General features: G+C 54.9%; 2 protein-coding genes across 3 annotated transcripts; one reads left to right on the top strand and one right to left on the bottom strand.

The window, feature by feature from the left end:
• The first annotated feature begins 7 nt into the window (after positions 1-7).
• RRP36 (ribosomal RNA processing 36) lies at positions 8-10,172 on the top strand. The gene is made up of 6 exons (XM_056357531.1): positions 8-188; positions 326-524; positions 7,777-7,843; positions 8,229-8,522; positions 8,634-8,751; positions 8,994-10,172. The coding sequence occupies exons 1-6, from the start codon at positions 8-10 to the stop codon at positions 9,131-9,133; spliced, it is 999 nt and encodes a 332-aa protein (XP_056213506.1). The 3' UTR covers positions 9,134-10,172.
• A 1,684-nt stretch (positions 10,173-11,856) lies between these two features.
• LOC130157792 (transmembrane protein 121-like) lies at positions 11,857-16,356 on the bottom strand. 2 transcript variants are annotated; one of them, XM_056357732.1, is made up of 2 exons: positions 15,996-16,356; positions 11,857-13,370 (listed from the first exon to the last, which is right to left on the bottom strand). In XM_056357732.1, exons 1-2 carry the CDS (start codon positions 16,031-16,033, stop codon positions 12,431-12,433), a joined length of 978 nt encoding a protein of 325 aa, XP_056213707.1. In that variant the 5' UTR covers positions 16,034-16,356; the 3' UTR covers positions 11,857-12,430. The 2 variants fall into 2 exon arrangements, with proteins under 2 accessions (XP_056213707.1, XP_056213708.1); XM_056357733.1 differs by lacking the exon at positions 15,996-16,356 and adding an exon at positions 15,113-15,281.
• Between the last annotated feature and the right edge of the window lie 3,173 nt (positions 16,357-19,529).

Below are 19,529 nucleotides of genomic sequence, written 5' to 3'. Positions count from 1 at the left end.
GGGGGCCATGCGGCCCCGTGAGGAGGGCGCGGGCAAGCGGCCCCGGGTGCTGGGGAGAAGAGCCGTCGCCGAGGAGGAGGCGGCGGCGGCGGCGGGGGAGAGCTCCGGTGACGGCAGTGATGGCGACGACAGCGGGAGCCCCGCGGGGGCCGAGGGTGCGGAGGAGGCCGCGGGGGCTGGCAGGAGAGGTAAGGGTCGCCCCCTGGGGCCGGGCTGCCCGCCTTCGGTTCCCGGCGTCACCCAGAGCGCGGCGTATCCCCTGGCGTGGCCGGCCGCCCGGTGGGGAGGGCGTCGGCGACCGCCCCGGTCCCTTTCCGCGTCCCAGCTCCTTTGTTCCCCCGCTCGTTCCGCCTACAGGCTCAGCAGCAGGCGCTGTGTGGGCTGCGGGACAGGCCTCGGGAGCCGACACGGACAGGGGCCTCCACCCCCCTGCGCCTGGAGGGTCCCGACCGGCCTCTCAAGGCCCGTTGTCTGGCTGTTATAGTTGAATTTGAAATAACTAGAGTCCGAAATAAATTCGCTAAGTATTTATTAAGGCAGGAAAGCAAAACCAGCGCTGGGCGGCCAGGGAGTTGCAGCTCCATCCAGGCTCGCAAATTCTAAGTAACACAGCCCTTTTATTCTCAACTTCAAGGCCGGTTTAAGCAAACAGTTATGCTCTCAGTCCCGTAGCAAGAAGCTGTATATTACAAAACTAAACTATTTTTACACTAAAGTTTAGATGAAGACAAAGGTTGTCATAGTAACATGAGATTATGGTTTAACATTTGCCTTGAGAAAGTACATCTCCAACCTCATGGTTAACAGTTAACTTTTTTGTCACCAGGCAAAACATTCTCAAATCTGTTGCAGCAAGGTCATTCCTTTTGTTAAAAACCCCTTTGATCAGCAAGTTACCCTTAGTTACTTATTACATGGCGCTGGTCGAGTCGCGCACTAACCTGGAAGGCCCTGGGCAGGCCGGGCGACTGGTGCAGGGCAGCACACGGCGGTGGGCTTAGGGCTGGTGCCTTGAGGCAGTTGTTCTCGTCTGCAGCAGTATATGCGATGTGGTTTCTTTGCCTTAAAATTGTTAAGTTGATAATTAAAACCTTATGAGAGAGATGTTAAAGGTCCTTGAAGAGAATTGAGAGGAAACAGACATGATTGTTAAAAACACGTGGCATAGCACAGTGCGTCACAGATGTGGGAAGTTACTGACTGATGGTGAGAGGAGTCTCTGTGCTGTGTCTGCATGGGGCTTTGGGGGTGGGGGGGGCACATCTCATCTAGAGGTGGGCTTTCAGGAGGGGGATTCCAGCAGTGAGTGGAGTGCCCTCCCATCTGCAGGCATTTTATTTTCCTCTCTTAATGGTGAGTTTCAGCAAGGCGCTGAGGGAAGGCTGCTGACAGTTACCTTTTCCTTCCCACAGCGGGATGTGAAGGGGAGCAGCGATTTTGCTTTTACCTTCTGTCTGGGCCCTCTGTAATCTCATTTCTGGAACAAATAGTACATTAAGAGTCCAGCACTAAGTTTGTCTCAGTGGGGGTTGACTGGGTAGATAAAAGCCATTTCTTCAGCCATCTGTTTTTGCATCCCGGACACACTTCGATGTGCTCAGCCGGTTGTATAGTTCTCAACAGGTTCAGCTGAGAAAGGCATAAGGTATCTGTGTCACACGGGGCTGTGGGAGGAGGGGAAACATGGGGAGGCTGTGCTGGTGAGCAGGGAATGCCAGTTATCAACAGGTAACAGTAGCTTAGTAAAGGTGGAAAGAAGAGGAAACAATCCACAAAATAATGGAGGAAGGGATAAAGAGGCAGGAGGGAAGATGAAATGGTCTATAGAGACAGCACAGAAAAGGTAAATTGTATTTTAGAGGTGAAAAAGAATTTTAAAAGCCCTGGGAAAGTGGTATCAAGAAAGAATACAAGAAACAAGGAAAGTAAGCTATTCCTGTCTTTTACTTTTTTGTAAAATGGGGGAACCATCGGCACAGATTTGAAGGATCACAAACTCTCTTTGCGCAGGGGCTGTGGACAGGTCCAGCCGCTTTGGAGCAGGAAGCCAGCAACCTTTTCATGCACACAATTCCCAGATCTGCCCAGCAGCGCATGCCTGCTGGAACTATTCACTTCTGCTCCAAAACAGGCTGCTGCTTCAAAATTTTTATTATTACGATGTCAAATGATGTTTTTCTCAATGTGAGTGGCTAATTCAGTCTCCTACAAATAGTAGGATGTATTTCATGGACTGGTATTACTGTGTGGAAAGCACTTTCCACATTATGTTTTGGGTAGTTGAGTCTGGTCTGGTCTCCTGTACAAGTATTGAAATATTCTATCAGTGGAAGCTCTGCATGCCTTCGCTTTGTCTAATTTATACCAAATCTCTTCTAATCCTTTTCTAAATGTTGCATCTTTTTATGTGGTGTCTTTATCTCATTTTCATTCACATCTTATAAGCCTTTGCTATTTTAACAGTATTGTTTTAGAATTGTGGCCAAATGGAGTATCGTAGTGCAAGTGATAGTCTTGTCTGTTTGCATGAAATGTTAGAGTAGCTTCCACGTCATTCTTCCTTTCCTTTCATGCTTCCTTTGCCTTTCTGACTGTCCTTGTTCATACTCTTTAGTCTGTCTATCTTGTGGCACTTTGAGTATACAGTGATACTCGGATATTGCCCTATATAGTGATTAATTGCTCTGTACCCTAGTGACTTGTATAATTAGTACAGATTTTTCCTATAGTGCAGCAGTCTAAAACTATCTGTGCTGGATTTGAACAGCATGGTGGCAGATGCTTTTGTCTAAGTCCTAGAATTTATTGGCTTTCTTAAGTCCCTGTGAACCTCATGATTACTTGGCACTCAGCTTTTACCTGAATGTGAGCAGAGTTCTTTGGTCTGAAGGCGATTTTACATCCTAGGCAGGCAGGCAATGAGTGATTGTACAAGAGTGAGGTAGGGAAAAGATGGAGATCAGAAAGTGTGACAGTGCTGTCCTCTCTCCCTAAGAAGGCAGGGGCAAGGGTGTTTGTGGGAGCCCAAGCAAAAGAAGATATCAAACTGCAGCAAGATAAGGGAAAGGGTGTTTCAGGGAAGCAGTGTAATGAAATAGTGCTGTATTTGCATTTCCTTTGTCCCTCCTGCAGCGAGCTGGATGTACAGTGTTCCTTTAACCCTCCTCAGAGGACTAACAAGTGTTGACAGAGCAAAGTTCCTGGGTGTTCAGAACAAGCAAAAAGAAAATGTTTCTTGAGGGAGCGCTTGGATATGCTCGTTACTTTTTCTGGATGATGTGAGTAGATTCTGAAGCAGAAAGTCTTGGTTATTGCTAGGATGAGGGGTGATGAATCCGTGTTCTGAGCCAATGTGACTGACATCGTGTTGCTTCCTGAATTTGGCAGCAGATTTGGGCAGGGCATGAAGAAACCTTGTGTCATGGGGCAGTGTATTGGGTTTGCATGGCAAGGTTTTGGTAGTCAAGGGGCTACAGGTGTGGCTTCTGTGAGAAGGTGCCGGAAGCTGCCCCCATGTCCCATTAGCTCAGCCTTGGCCAGGGGCCACCATCAGCCACGGTGTTAGCACCTCTGTGATAACGTATTTAAGAAGGGAGGAAAAAAACTGCTGCAGAACAGCAGCTGGAAGAGAGGAGTGAGAATATGTAAGAGAAAAAGCCCTGCAGACACCCAGGTCACTAGAGGAGGGGGGGAGGTGTGCCAGGTGCCGGAGCAGAGGTTCCCTGGCAGCCCGTGCTTGAAGAGCATGGTGAGACAGGCTGTGCCCGCAGCCCATGGAGGGCCCCACACTGGAGCAGGTGGATGTGCCCCTATGGAGAGCCTGTGCTGGAGCAGCTCCTGGCAGGACCCGTGGGGAGAGGAGCCCAGGCTGGGGCAGGGTTGCTGGCAGGGCTTGTGACCCTGTGGGGACCCAGGCTGGAGCCGGCTGTGCCTGAAGGACAGCACCCCGTGGGGGGGACCCATGCTGGAGCCGTTCATGAAGGCCTGCAGCTCGTGGGAAGGACTCATGCTGGAGAAGCTTGTGAAGGACTGTCTCCCGTGAGTGGGACCTTGTGCTGGAGCAGAGGAAGAGAGCGAGCGGCAGAGTCAGTGTGTGATGAACTGACTGCAACCCCAGTTCCCTGTTCCCCTGCACCACTTGGGAGGGGGGAGGAAGTAGAGAACTCTGGAGTGAAGTTGAGCCTGAGAGGTGGGGAGAAAGTGTTTTAAGATTTTGGGGTTTTCTCATTACCCTACTCTGATTTGTTCGGTAATAAAATTAATTTTGCTCCAGTCGAGTCTGTTTAGCCTGTGCTGGTAATTAGTGAGTGATCTCTACCTGTCTGTATCTCAACCTGTGAGCCTTTAATTCTTTTTTCATTTATTTGTTAATACTTTGTCTCCCCTGTCTGGCTGAGGAGGGGAGTGACAGGGCAGCTTGGTGGGCACCTGGCATCCAGCTGAGGCCAACCCACCACAGGCAGGATGCAATCGCTTTTCAGTTCGGGTGTTCTGCGTAGAAAGACTGTGTGCCTGTCATTGCTCAGAGGTGTTGAGCAGGTGTTCCCTTTCAGAAGGGAACATGCAAACCTTCCTGTTCCTTCTTGCCCTATCCTCATCCTGAGAACAGAATGAGCGTATCCAAGTGCTGCCCTAAGAATGGTTTCTGGCTGCTAGTCCTCAACACCCAGAGGTGTAAATTGCTGCTAGAAAGAATTGCTGATATTTTTACATTGTGGTTATAAGAAGTGTTAAAGATTACTGTCACTGAGTGATAGTAAAGAAACATAGCGACAGAAAATTCCAGAATACCTTGTGTATTCATCAGCACTTTGGGTAGAATTGATTTTGCTGTTTCTTGTGTTGGTTGGTCAGCAGTCAGAGAAGAGAGGGAATATTTTATCAAACACAAGGTGTAAATAACACTGTGGGGAGCTCATGGTAGGGCTAGAATATGAAACTGCTTTTTGGTGTTGTGGGGTTTTGTTCTTCTCCCAGTGAACCAGGCAGTTGCTATTCCTATTGGCAATGAGGTGGGGAAGGTTGAATGTCTGGATTTCAGTAGTTACAGGTCCCTGGGCTGCTGAGGAGACCCTGCTGTGGGAATGGCTTCACTGCAGGCTCAGCCGAGCTATGGTGGATGTGCAGTGCAGAGAGACTGTCTCTGAGTCTTGACAGACTGACTGAACAGGCCACACAGGCCATGTGTTTTTCCTGGCCAGTCTTGTGGTGTGGGAGATGTGATGATGCCCATTTAAAGGCGATGGGACAGGAGATGTCTGTTAAAGAGTCGGGACTGAGAGGACACCCCTCAGAATTTGCAATGTGGCCAAAATATGACCCAGTGCAGAGCTCATGTGCTGGTAACTGGTACCCTTTGTACCAGGTGAAAACTTTAAACTGGTCTTGTGTGTGCTGCTGAGTGGAGGGAGAAGCAAGAAGCGCTGGGGAGAGAGGGAGAGTGTTCTAGTGCTCAAGGTTGCAGTGATTAATGAGAGAGAAATCAAAGGCTGAGAGATGCAGCAGCTTCTCTCTGCCATACAGTTGTGTAGGGATGGCACCACTGTGCTTGTGTCGCTCTCTGAGGCATCCCTCTTGGTGGAATGTGGGGGTGGGAAGTGCCTGGAGAAGCTGTTTGGTTCAGAAGTGTCTTGCACTCTCTTCCAGATCAATGTCACATGTCTTTTGAGGAACTACTGCAGATGCAGAGTGACAAGAGAACAAGAGTGTGCAAGCAGGCGACCAGTGGGAAGAAAACTGCAAAAGCTACCAAAGCTATGGTGAAACAGAAACAAGGCAAAAAGGGGTAAAGAAGTTCTTTTGCGATCAGAAAAATGTGCATGTGTGCTCTCTGCACTCCAGAAGCTATGCTGTGGGCTCCTTACAGTGTTGCCATTGCCTTGGAGCTGGTGTAGATCTCCTTTAATGTGCCACACAATAATGCCTTTCACTGTGGCGTTTCATTTGGGAATGATCTGTTGCTGTTTCAGAACTCTAAATGTCCTATCCTCTTCAAATCCCCAGCACCGCCTGTTACTCAGTAGTTAAATCAGCACTCAGTTCCTTTACACCCTCTGTTTTAAAGCACTTTGAAACCAACAGCGTGGTATACTTTTAAGCTGTATGATAGTGCTTTTCTTGTGACCCCTGGGCCCTGAAATAGTTACCCTGGGGTTTTCTAAACCCCTTCCAGCTTATCAGCATCTTCTCCCTGGCTCCCACTGGCTGGAGTAGCAGTGATGCAATTGTTTTGGAATTTCATTCATCCTTCTGCTGTTGTCTCATCTGTGGCTTGTCTGTGGTGATCTTCCTTTTTCCCCCCTCTACATTACTTATTGTCGCAAGCTTTTTCCTGTATTCAACACAACAAAATACTATCAGATCTTTTTACAGTCCTCCACAGGCTCCCCTGGTAACAACTATTATGCCATTGCCCTTTATTTGCAGTAGTTAGCTGGTTTTCAGTCCTCAGAGCCATATTTAAGTGATTTACAGGTTCCTTTGTTACACTGGCGTTCCTTAACCTATTTCTGAATCTCTGCTGAATACGTGCTGCTTCTGCTGTAAGTGGCTGATTAGAATAATGTTTCTGCTTTACCTTTTACCCAAGGGTCTGGGGCATTTTGTGAAGCACAACATCTTCACACAGTGTCTCTATTTCTGCCACACAGTTTGCATAATTCTGTTTTTATTTAATTCCCTTAATTCTTTAAGCGATGCATCACTATAAATCCCACATGCTGTTTCTCTTATAGTTTTGTTATGGAAGTGAGCTTCTTAAAAAAATAAATTAAAAAAAGACTTCAGGGAAATCCCATGGAACTGAGCTGGCTTCAGCGACGCTGTATAAAGCTGACTTGAGAACATCGTACAGGAGTGTAGCTGTATCAGCAGACGTGAGAATACACTGAACACTGCCTGAAGTGGGACTTAGAAAACTCATTTATGCCTGTGGGGTTGTTAATGTTCCTGGGTGGCTGTTACCATGTTGCTGAACATGGGTATAATGCCCACAGTGTGGGTCCTTGCAGCGGGTAGTTCACAGGTCTTTTCATGTTTCTAATAACTCAGTCAATGTACTGACAAATCGCAGGTCACAGCATACAAGTAACGCCCCGTTCTCCCACCTCCTGCTGTCCCCATTGTGCACCTGAGGCATCAAGCCCTAAAGGCCTGTGTTGGAAGGAGAACTTGTTTGCTTAATTGGTTGTCACTGTGGTCCTGATCCACTGTGAAGTCTCTTTTGGAATAGGTACCATAAGCTGTATGGCCCTTATTCCTGGGCTGACCTTTTCCGTACGTGTGTCACGGTGTGCTTTCTCAGTGAGCCTGGCTACAGTAGAATTGGCCTGTCTCTGTAACTACCAGGTCAGTGCAGAAATGCCAACTTAGGTCTCACCTTTCAGTGTAAGTATTAGGCAAGAGTGGATGAGTTGATGGGCCAGGAATAGAAGAGGGTTGTTGCGTGATGAATGAAATGGAGAGGGAGCGTAACTGAGTATGGAGCATTTACTGATGCAGTGGTGGGTTTTCGCTTGATACAGAGTGGCTGTATCAAGTGTAGGACTGTTTTAACCACACATTTATAGATCATTTGGTTGTAGCAGCCTCGTCTGGCTCCTGACCAAGTCACCTCTTTGCTCTATGTAGGTAATGTGGTGAGGACTGAGTGGGAGAGTCCGCTGTTTTGGCACTATGCGGTAATGTTCTTCTGAGGGTCTAGCTAACCTCCTGACATGTTAGTCTGGGACTCTTTCTGTCCTTTGCTCCTCTTCAGTACATTTTGCTCTTTTTCAGGCCAGTGGAGATGTCTGCCAAGAAGCCTGTACCTTTTCTGCGACAAGTCATCTCTGTTACGAAGAAGGTGGGTGCTCCTCCTCCCCAGTTCAGGAGCTGACTACCCTTAGCAATGCTAATAGGGCACAGACATGGTAATAGGGCCTGGGAGTTGCAGGTGTTTGGAGGCAGCACTCATGCTGCTGTTCTTGGAACTGGCTGGTCCTGGGTGGTGGGCTTGCATATGGAAATGCCTGTGGCTTGGTGGACTGCAGGCAGGCATGATGACTTTGTGAGGGGCTGCCATCTTGATTATTGGACTCACTTTGCCAGCTGCAGATGTTTTCAGTGGTGGGTACATAATACTGAAAAAAAAAAAAAAAAAGCAAGGTCTGATCCATGGAAGGAAAATAATCAGGTTTTTAACAGAGTAGTCCTGGCCACAGCCCTTACTTTGCCTTCCCTGTTTTCAGGTCCACAGAGACCCTCGATTTGATGACCTGTCTGGAGAGTATAAGCCTGAGATATTTATGAAGACTTATAGCTTCCTGGACAGCATCAAGAAGCAGGAGAAGGAGGTGATGCTGTGTGCCTGTCCTTGGCCAGAAGAACCTGGCTTGGCAGGGGCAGCTTCTGCAAAGGCCTTTCACAGTGGAGGTGGCAGTCATGCAGCTTTCTGCTCTCTTCTTCAGATGGTTCAGAAGGAGCTGAAAAAATGCCGGGACATAGAGCAGAAGGAGAAACTCCAGCAGCTCCTGAACCGCATGGTGAGTTCAATGCAGCATCTCCTTTCCTGTGAGGCAATGCACTAGAAGAGAGGATATGTGACCTGACGTCTGCCTAGACACTTGCTGACAGAGGCCATCCTTTCTGTACAGACACAACAAGAACAGGCACAGAAAAAACAGCAGAAATTGAGGGAGAGGGAGCTGTCTTTGAAGAGACAACAGAGGGAATTGGCCAAGCAGGGAAAGAAACCCTTCTTCCTAAAGAAATGTAAGTACTCAGTGTGGCCATGCAGCATGAAGACCTAGAGGGAGTACTGCTGACAGGGCTCCCAGCACTGGAATTGACTTGTCTGTAATATTCAATGGAGCTGTAGAGGGGTTGTTCTAGCGCCGGTACTCAAGAGACAAGGCAGGCCTGGAGCCAGGGAGGGAGGGAGAGCTGAGGGAGGGGCTGGTCTGTAGAAATTATTTGGGCTTCAGTTTAAAATCCTTGCTCCCCGTCCTCTGCAGCTGAGAAGCGGAAAATGGAGCTAGCAGAGAAGTATGCAGAGCTGAAGAGGAGTGGGAAGCTGGAGAGCTTCCTGAACAAGAAGAGGAAGAGGAATGCCATCAAAGACAAGCACCGTCTGCCCTCGCAGAAGAACCTGTGACTGCAGGACAGACATGCTGTTGTCTGGTACTGGGACTCACTCTGCCCTGGCCAGGCCTGGCAGATGGCCACCCCTCTTCCCAGTATCTGCTGTTCACTGTACACTGGTGCTGTAAGGCAGCAGAGTGGAGCCTGAACTGAGGGAAATGGCGCTTTTTGTAGCTGAAATGTCCTCTTCACATGTGGTTTACACTTTGCCTGGGCAGTGACAAGTCTTATCATGCAGATGTACATGGTGTTGACAGCTGTCTCTGTCCTTGCACCTGCTCTTCCTCTAGCTAGGAGAGCACAAGCCCTACCCTGCATTGCTCTACTCCAGGTCTTACCAGACACCAGCTGAGGTGGGAAAGGACCCACAGTGCCTGCTCAGAGCAGGGCTAGCACTGACTTCAGACTAGGTTGCCCAGGGTCTCTTCAGTTCAGTGTGGGAATGTCCAAGGACAGATGTCATCACCTCTCTTGGCCTCTGCTCCACTGCTTCAAGTTCTTAAGGTGAAACTTTTTCCCCCCTTGCCTCCTCCAGGAAAGCTGCCTGGTTTTTTAGTCTGTAGTCATTGTCCTGTTCTCGGTGAAGTGCCTGGCTCCATCTCCTCAGTAGCCTTCTCATAGATCTCTGGGGTGGGTGGCAAAGGGGTGCTATTAGGTCTCCCCAAAGCCTTCTCCTCCTGAGTGAACAAACATGGTCAGTTCCCTCAGCCTTTCCTTGCAGTGCTCCAGCCTCTGACAGCTTTCACCTCCTCGGCTGGAGTCAGCCCAGAGGACCAACATCTGCCTTCTGGGGGCAGTACCGGGCTGTAGTCTCACAGATGCCGGGTAAAGGAGAGAGGGTCCCACCGCTCTGCCGGGTGGGGTCCCCTGGCCTGGCTGGCCTTCCTTGCAGCCAGGGCATGCTGCTGACCGCTGCTGACAGTGCTCAGGTGCTGCTGCCCGGGGTCTCCAGCAGGGCTGCCTCTCTCGGCTTCTCAAGATGGTCTCTGCAGGGCATTAGTGCTTCTAGGAAACTGATTCTATATGAAATAAAATACCTCAGCTTTCCTTTATTCCCAGTGTCGGTGCTGTTAAAGTCAAAAGTGTTTGAACTTACAGGAGTTAATGCCAGCGTCTCTCTGGTGTTACGTTTGGCCACCAGCTCTTGTATGCCCTCACTGCTGATTGCCCCTGTCTCCTGTGGCTGTGCTAACAAGGTGATGCGGATGTGACCCAGATAGTCCCTGATGGGTCAGAGCATGTGCTGGGGGGTGCTCAGCTCTGCAGGGCAGAGTGCTCCCTGGGCACAGCCGGGCTGTGTGCGGGTGGGCAGCTGGTGTGTGAGGCCTGGGGAAAGGCTGTGCAATGAGACAGAAATGGAATGATGAGCAACTCCATCACACCTGGCTGGGGGCGTTGCTGAAGAACCTGCCTCCCCTGCAGTTCCTGTGAGTGACGTGAGTTCTGCTCTGGTGACAGGTTTTAGTGTAACTGGGGGAAGGCATTAGAAATGGGATGTGCCAGCTTGGCTGGTGACCACATGGAAGATCCTCAGCTGCCTTTAACGCGCCTGCATCTTACTGCTTTGCACTGTGCCTGGCTGCTGCTGCTTCCTCTTCTTGCCTTGTGATGAAGAGCCTGCTGCATCCTTGTGCCTTCAGAGGAGAGCTGCTGTGGGAGCGGTGTGGCAGCAGAGAAGCCCAAGGCTGTCCTCGCTTCTCTGTCCCATTGTCCTGTTGCTTTGTACTCTGTTTTTAATTCAAAGCTGAACAAACCTCCACCTGCACTTTAACACAAGGGAAGAAGGCTGGGGCCTGGACAGGCTGGGGGTAGCTCACCCCTGTGTCACCCCTGCCAGGACCTTCCTGAGGGGCCATGTGGGAGCAGCACTCCTGAGCCATGTCCCCCTCCCCAGCTGCTTCTGGGTCCTGCCCAGCAGGGAGCAAACCCACCATACCCGCAGGGCGGTCCTGCTTTTCCCTCCTGCCCTGCTGGAGCCCGGTGGCTCCTTCCCGCAGAGGCCTGTGTGCCAGGCTGCACAGAGGGTGTCCTTGCTAGGATGTCACCTGCTGCCTATCGGCAGCGCGGAGCAAGCCTGCCTGCCTGCCTGCTCCCGGGCCCAGTAACCCCGTGGCAGGGGAAGCCCTGGGGCATTGCCCAGCTTAGCCGGTGCTGTGGTGGCACTGGGTTACAGGGCAGGCTGCAGCGTGGCAACACTGGCTCCAACAGGAGGGGATGCTTCCAACATCTCAGTGAGCTTCCTTCTGCTGGGGAGCTGCTCTTCCCGCTCAGCCTCCCAGTCTCAAGGGGTCAGTTCGGTTATTTTCCTTCTCTTCCTAGTGCTGTTCCGGCAGCGTGTCTCTGCCAGACCTGCCCTGGTGGCCTTCCAGGTGCAGTGTGAGGACTTGCTATGGGTGTCCCTGGGGGATAAGCCACCAGGCACGGCCAGCACTAGTTGATGTAACCGTAGCGGGCTGCACACGCAGTGGTGACTGACAAAGGTTTCACACATACCCCCCTGTCTGACACCCTCAGAGCCCACCAGGCTCTTGCAAGGACCTGCCTCCTCCCAAACTGCTGGCCAGGAGGAACAGCGTCAGAGCCGGGTGCCTGGGATGTTCTCCCCAGGCCTGGGTGGCCACTGAGTGAGCCCCCCCCAAGATGTGCTCTGCAGCTGGACAGCCAGGCACACGAGGAACAGGCACCCACAGGAGCCGGGGGACCTGCCTGCCAGCAGGAACACAGACATGAGGAAGCTGCAGGGCTCAGGTCTTTTATTGCAAAGAGGGAGATATGAAAAAGGACAGTCACCCCTCGGGTGCCCCCCCTGGGCCTGCAGCTGGCTGAGGGGGGTGGTAGGCAGGGGAATGGAGGCCTCGCTCCCCAAGCGCAGGGACCCTGGCTCAGGCGGCAGGGAGCTGTCGAGCCCCGAGCCGGAGTGACCACGACAGCAGCGCAGGTGACCCACGGTGTCCCTGTGCAGTGCCCCAGCCCAAGGCCTGGCTGGCCAGGGGGCAGTCCCAGCAGGCAGCACTGCCGAGGGGGGAGCCTGGCATGGGCAGGGCTGCCTGGCTGCGGCCCGGCACAGCGGGCAAACCCAGCCACCACCTCCGCTCCACTGCCTGTCCTGCTTGGTGGGGTGCTGAGGGCCCGAGCAGCCCTGCAGGGGCCCTCACCATGCGACCCTCGGGGGCCGGGGCAGCGTTGCCCAGGGAGGAGGGAGCAGGGTCATTGCCCTCTGTCCGGGCAGGGAGCTCAGCAGCCTGCCTCGCGTCTGCGGGTACAGCCAGCCAGGCGGGGCAGTGCCCAGGCTGTGGCTCTTGCTGGCTTGTCACCTGTTGTCCTGGGCCAGCTCCTCAGGGCAGGCAGGCTGGTCCTGGGACTTGTGCACCCCTGGTGAGGGCTGGGCCTGGGTGCCATGTGGCAAGGCCAGGTCTGGCCCCGGGGGCGTGTGGTGCCGGTGCCGCTGGTACTGCACAAATGTACAGACCTTCAGCCCGATGGCCAGCATGTTCTTGCCCATGAAGATGCTGGAGACCCGGGCATCCCTGAAGAAGACCATGTTGCTGCCTCGTATGAAGATGGTGGTGATGTTGACAGTGAGCATGCTCAGCATGGGGTACAGCATCATCCTGTGCGGCATGATGCCGATCCCTTGCATGCTGATCTCACAGAGGGACACACAAGGGAGGACCAGGAGCAAGATGTAGCAGTAGAAGAACATGATGCCCTCAGCCCAGAGCGGCAGCCCCTTCTTCTGGGGCTCCCATAGGTTGGCCTGGATGTCCAGCACATCCAGCATGTCCACAATGACCCAGAAGAGACGGTTGCGGAGATCTTCTTTCTTCTTGAATGTCCTGACGTACTCCATGTGCTCTGTGGCCACCAACAACACGTAGAGGGCTGGGATGCAGATGGAGAGCAGCAAGGTCAGCGCTTTGCGAGCTATGAGATCCAGGCTTTTCCGGTCAGCTTTATAGTTCTGGTACACAAAGTAGACTTTGATCTCCAGAACGAAGACATACAGGAACCAGAGGATCATGGCATAGCCCCGCTTAGCTGTCTTTACCTCCGCCCCGACCCAGATAGCCACATAGCGGAGCACCAGCAGGAAGCACACATCACCCACTGCCACCATGACACAGATGCCCAGCTTCCTGGAGCCCTGGCTCTGCTCCACCAGGTAGGCATCCATGAGGACAAGGCTGGTCATGATGAGCACAGTGAAGAGGCACACGTGAGGCTTGCTGACAGGTGGTGGGGGAACCATCCTGCATGGAGGAACAGACAGGGCTGTCAGGGAGTTGCTGGAATTCCCCATCCCCACCCTTGGGCTCCTTTCTGCCCCCCCCTCTCCCCAACAACTGTGGATGGCTGAAAGTGTGGGGTTCACACAGACTCCTCTCCCACCCTACGTGCCTGGTTTGTTCCAAACCTGCAGACTCCTGGCCGAAGTGCTCCGTCCAGAGACTCCTGACCAGGCCATCCTGGAGGCACTGGTTGGCTGAAACCCAGCCCTTAGGCTGCAACTGGGGATGTATGGTGAGGCAGCCAGCCAGCCCTCCAGCACTGGGATGCTACTGCCTCTTCTGGTAGATCACCACGCCGGTTAGTCTCTGACGCTCTGAAGGGCACATGCCTTATTTTCCATGGGATTTCCTAGCCGGTGGCACAGGTTATACTCCCCCCCCCCCGCCCAGCTGCAGCACACAAGACCATATCTATGCTTTTAACCCCAGCAGGTCCTTAGCTGCTATGATGCATGACTCTCCCTTCTTAGTCTCCTTTATTTTCATGCACAGCATGAGGCAAAGGATTATTTTTAGCCTGGCTGTCCTGTGGGGTAGGAGGGAAGAAATCGGTCCAACATCTTCAGTTTCCTCGAGCCTCACGCTCCCTGAGCACTCTGCTTACAGCCATTTGCCTGTGCCCACCATGCCCCAGCATGATAAACTGAAAGCAAAGCGAGGCAAAGCAGCACCAGCCCACAGCTCCAGGGCACAACAAGCTCTGCAACAGGCCCTCAATTTCAGTTGGATGCTCAGCCTTCCCGGGCTGGGGCAGAGCAAAGCACAGTCCCCAAAAGCACCCTGCCTGCCTTGGACGGCACTGGGACCATCACGCTCCCTGCTCCCCCTCCCCTGGCCAAGCACAGCTGCGGCTGCCAGAGATGGAGGAAGGATGGAGCTGGGGCCTCACCGGGCAGGGCTTGGCAGCTGCTCTGGAGGGGAGCCAGCCCCCCGACTGAAATGGAGGATGAAGCTGGCCTGCTGACTGCGCGGCACGGCGCTGCGCGATGGCTGCCTGCACAGAGCCCACTCAGCCACCCCTGGGCCACGCAGGGGCCTTGGGACAGTGTCCTGCTCGCCTGGCAGGCAGCATGCAGGTGGCACTGGACCACGGGGCAAGTGCTGGGGAGCAGGATGGAGGCCAGGCCACTAATAGTCACCGCTGCACAGCTACGCTCCTGCTGCGGGCACTGCCGGCACAGGGCCCTGGGCGCAAGCCACCTGCACTCCTGCTTCTCAGCCGAGGGTGCAGGGGTCCTGTGCAGCCATGCACCCCCAGGCCCAGAAGCATCCCGGCAAGCTGAGGGAGGCCGCGCTGGGCACAGGTGCCTCTAAGGGACAGTGAGTAGAGGCTGGCAGGCACAGGGGCACTGGTGGCACTGGTGGACATGGCACATCTGGAGTGTGCTACACTGCTGGGGTCTCCCTCGCCTTTTGCCCCACTGCCTCGGAAAGCCTTTGGAGAAGCTGGAGACAGCCCAGGCCCTCACTCAGCTGGTTGCCCCACCTGAGGAGCAGGGCCCGGGGGTCCCCACGCACACCCGCAGGCCAGACCCCCACCCGCCCCTCGGGGTGCCTGGGCACAGGGACACCCCCGGCCCGCCGAGGCCCCGCAGCCGCGCCGGCTCTGCCCGGGGCAGCGGGAGGGGGCCGGGGGGGGGCACGGCCCGACCCGCGCCGCCGGCCCGGCACAGCCCACCGCCCCTCGCCCGGGCCGCGCTTACCTCGGGTGGCTCCCCGGGGCGCCGGGGCTGGGGGGCGGCGGCGGCGGGGGGGCCCCGGCGGCGGCCCCGGGCCCGGCGCGGCATCGCCCGGCTCGCCCCGGCGGCGGCTCTGCAGCGGTAGCGCTCGGCCCCTCCCGGCGGGCGGCGGGCGGGGACTGCGGCGGCCCCCGCCTAACCGGAGCGCCCGGCACCGCCCGCCGCCCCCGCCTGCCCCGGTCCCAGCCGCCCGCCGCCCCGCCGGCAGCTCCGCGGCCGCCGCCCCTCGGGCCCCCGCCCGAGCATCCTCCTGCCCCTACCAGCGGCCGCCCTGGGGCCACATCCTGCCCCGCCCCGCACCCCTCTTCCACCCGACCTGCCCCGCGGGCTCCTCCTGCCGCGGCCCCCCGACCCCCGCACGGGCCGTGGGTGGTCCCTGCCGCAGCCCGCGGGAAGTCCTAGGAGAACCGGGGAAGCCTGGGCTGGCAAGGGTCCGTCCCGCTGGCCGCCCACCTGGAGGGACCAAGACCCTTCCTCACTGGGGGAGCGGCAGGGGAGGCCCCCCCGCCTCACCTGGCACCCAGCCATGCCAGCACAGTAGGGGCCTTACTGCCGCCCTGCCAGCAGCTGCCTATAGCGCTGGGCTTGTCCCCAACTGATTTAGGTCTTAGCTACACAGGGAAGGTTTTCCAGTACATTTCCACTCTGCTTTGAAGAGGCCATTGTAAATATACGTCTTTGGGAAGATGGGGAGGCACTGGGATCTCTGGAGGTGGGCTAAGAGCAAAAGCAGGTGTAGACCCCACTGACAGACAAGTGCCAGCGGCTGAGTGCCAGGAATGCAGCCCACTTCAACCTCCAGCTGCTGGCAGGGCGACTCTCCCATTGTACAAGTCTCCCATTGTACCTGACGCCCTGGGACACCTTGGGTGGCACCAAGAGCATGTGAATCCCCTCTGTAGTGCCCGCAGCATGTGGAGATGCTGAACCAGCATCTAGGTGTCCACGCTCAGGTGTTCTGCAGGAAGCGTGGGCTGGTTTAGGCGGGCAGGGGGAGGACCCGTGTGAAGGACGCAGAGCTCTGGGTTAGAGGGATGCAACAAGGTAAAGAGTTTGGCTGTGGGATCATTCTCCTAGCACAGGAGAAAACAGCAGCCTCCAGGAGGGCTGAGAGTGGGGGAACAAAGCAGCCAAAAGCAACCTGCCTCTAAAAGGAAAGGAGACCTTGCAACTCGGGTGCCATGAGGCATGAGAGGCAAAGCTGGCACAGAAGCCAACACTGGATCTTTCCTGCTGGACACAGAAGTGCCAGCTGTCACTCGGTGTCAGGGCAGTCTCTTACAGGCTGTATGGAGGAGGGAGGAGTCCCTGTCCGTGGAGGCACCCGGGGGTGTGGCCATAGAGGCACCCACGTGACGGAGGTAGGAGAGAGGTGCCGGAGGCAGCTACCAGGCAGTGGGGCTAAAGCCGAGATGATTCATCCCTGTGCTGGAATCATAAAACCCCTAGAGGCTGGGACAGGAGGCGACAACATTTGAGTGGGAAGCAGTAAAGAGCTGCTTTAATGAGGCACATAAAAACAAGCGACCAAAGCAACAGAAGATACTTAATGTGCTTTTCTAAAATACAGTGCTGGAAATAGGGCACCGGAGTTTGCATGTGGATGCAGCTGTGATCAGAGGAAAAATGGGAGGACACCGAAGAGGGGTACGCCAGGGTTCCCAGGCAGATGGCTGCTCCCTGGCTGCTTGCTGGCTGCAGACCTGGGAGAAAGAAACATCTTCAGCTTAGCCCTTTGCTGCCAAGGACACCTGCACCCCACTATTACCACTGAAGAGTCCTTCTAGGGCAGTGACCACAACGCACTGAAAGGCTGTTGGGACAGAGCCAGAGAAATCCATCAGTCGTGCTGAACATCCTCGAAGGGGACCTGTAGGAAGCAGGGGAAGTTTGCCAGCAAGGGATGGCAAGCAGTGGCTGCGATGGGGAGAGGCTGGCAGCAGCCTGCAGCCCATGCTGAGAGCTTCAATGGCTCCGACAGCCTCACAGCGCCCAGAGCCTGGCCGCAGAGCAAGCGGGAGGTGGCTGGACCTGGTGCACATCCTTCAGGAAGGCAATTTAAAAAAAACAAATGGAGACCAGCACATGAGTGAAGAACCACAGGGCGCCGAAGGGTACTTTAGCATGACAACAAGGCCCAACGTGAGCAAGGTGCTGGATGGTGACAGCAGGGTGGAGCAGGAAGAAATTGGGTCTGCCAAGTAGGAAAAGAAAGGAACAGAGTCAATCCAGGCAGCCATTTGTTGAAATACAGAACAGAGGAAATGGAGCGAAGCAGTGGTGACAATGGCCTTTGGGGTGCAGTCTGGGCCTCTGAGAAGATGGCGTCTATTGAAAACCTTTAATTTCAAAGCAAGCCACATGCAGGGTCATGTACCTGATGAAACAGAGAGCAGGTGCTGCTACTTCTGCTGGCAGCAGCTCGGGGAAGGAGTAAATGAGGGACACCTGGCGCAGAGCTGCCTGCGCTGGGCCACCTGGCCGTCCCCCAAGGCAGGGCAGTGGCAGCAACGCCTGCGGTCCCCGAGGCCTGGGCTCAAACCTTTGAAAAAAATTGAGGCTTGTGGCGTTGAGTCTGGAGCACAGAAAGCCTGGCAGTGCTTCAGGGCAGGGAGCCACCCCAGCCCCTCGGGAGGTCGGGTCCCCGGGTGGCGGCCAGGGGCCAGCAGCCCAGGCACCGGCCGTGTGGCGCTGTCCCCGGGGCCGGGGTGCGGGGACAGCTCGCGGAGCTGCTGTTCGTACCACAGCCACTGGGGGGCAGTGCAGACCTACGCAGCCTGCTCAGGACAAAGCCACCCCGGCTTCTTGTCGCTGAGGGTGGGAAGGGGGTGACCGGCAGCAGCTGCCCGACCCACCCAGGCCCGAGGGCCAGAGTACCCCCCCGAACACCCCCAACATACCCTCCAGCCATAGCCAGGGCTCCCCAACACCACGGCGTGGGCTCCCTCTGCCCCGCATTGCCCGGGGGCACAGCCAGATGTCCCTGTGCTGGACCTGGGGCCAGCGCACCTTTCCCACTGCTCCAGGCTGGGGCTGCTGGGGGCTGCAGGGCACAAGGGAGAAAACACGCCTTTGCACCGCCAAAGGTGCTCTCACCGCTGAAGCCAGGGCCGCTGGAGAGGGACAACTGTGCTGGGAGAGATGCTTTCGAGCAGCTGCTGTGCCTTGCTGCGCCTCAGCCTCGTCCGGCTGCGCTCAGGTGATGCATGGCTCTTCCAGGAGCCGCCTGGTTGGGCAAAGTGCTGCCCCAAAGGGATCGTGTGCCCTGCATGGGCTTGACCAACACACGGGGGCACACTGTGGTGCCTTGTCTGCCAGGGACAAAGGTGCTGGCTGCTACAAGGTCTCTGCTACAAGGTCGGAGCGCTGGGGGTCCATTTGGATAGCAGTGACACCTAGGGAAAAAAAAAGGGATTTTCTGGAGGCACATTTAAGCTGGTTGCCTGGATGCTGAAGAGCAAGGGTTCCTTGGGTGCTTTCCCTGATGTGCTTGAAGATTGTATCCACGATGAAGTAAATCCCAACTGGTGGCTGGCACACAGAAAGGTCTCAGCAAAAGAGGAGGTGGGGAGGCATCTGGATAGATGACAACTCTACCAGATTCTGTTTAAGCTGAAAGATAACCAGGCTTTGGGACTTACAATGTAAAACACAGGAAAAACTCACCCCCAAAGACAAGGGAGAAGCCACTGTGTGTGGCAAAGTGCAGTTCTGGGTAGCTCATGAGGTAGGTGCAAAGCCAACATAATGTGAAGGTAGGAACAAAATGAAGAGCAGGCCGTGTAGCCAAGCCGCCTAATAAACGAGGCACATTGAGGCAGCCTGAGAACAAATGCATAAATTAATCTGTAGAAGAGCCAGAAAGCCAAAACAAACAAAGAAGCTGCACTCAGGATAGAGGCATTCAAAGGGAACAGGCTGCAGGGAGAGAGCCAGAGAAATCCACCTCAGTCACATTGGACATGCCTCCAGGAAAAACGTAGGAAAAGGAGGAAACTTGTCAGCAAAAAACTGCAAGTGGTGGCTGCAATGGAGAAAGGCCATTTATGACCTGGGGACCATGCCAAGAGCCTCAGCAGCTCGGAAAAAAGCCTCACAAATCACAGAATGTGGCACAGCCACAGCAGGGAGTTAGAAGTGGCTGGAAGTTTGGGGCTTCCCTCAGGCAGGAGCAGCAGGCCCCCCAGGAGGCTGGAGGATTGCCAGCCCTCAGGGGCTGTCTGAGGCTCTGCACGGGGGCCATCACGTCACCAGGCTGCCTCGGGCTGAACAGCGGTGGCCCTGGCCCCCGGGAAGCGAGGGGGCATCCCTGAGAGCTTGGAGCACTCAGCACTGCTAAAGTACCGCACAAACAGTTGGGAATATGACCAAGACTGGAAGG

The sequence above is a fragment of the Falco biarmicus genome, chromosome 12, assembly GCF_023638135.1.
Source record: "Falco biarmicus isolate bFalBia1 chromosome 12, bFalBia1.pri, whole genome shotgun sequence".
NCBI lineage: Eukaryota > Metazoa > Chordata > Aves > Falconiformes > Falconidae > Falco > Falco biarmicus.
The sequence above is the reverse complement of the archived record's forward strand: the minus strand, read 5'-3'. Positions and strand labels throughout refer to the sequence as shown.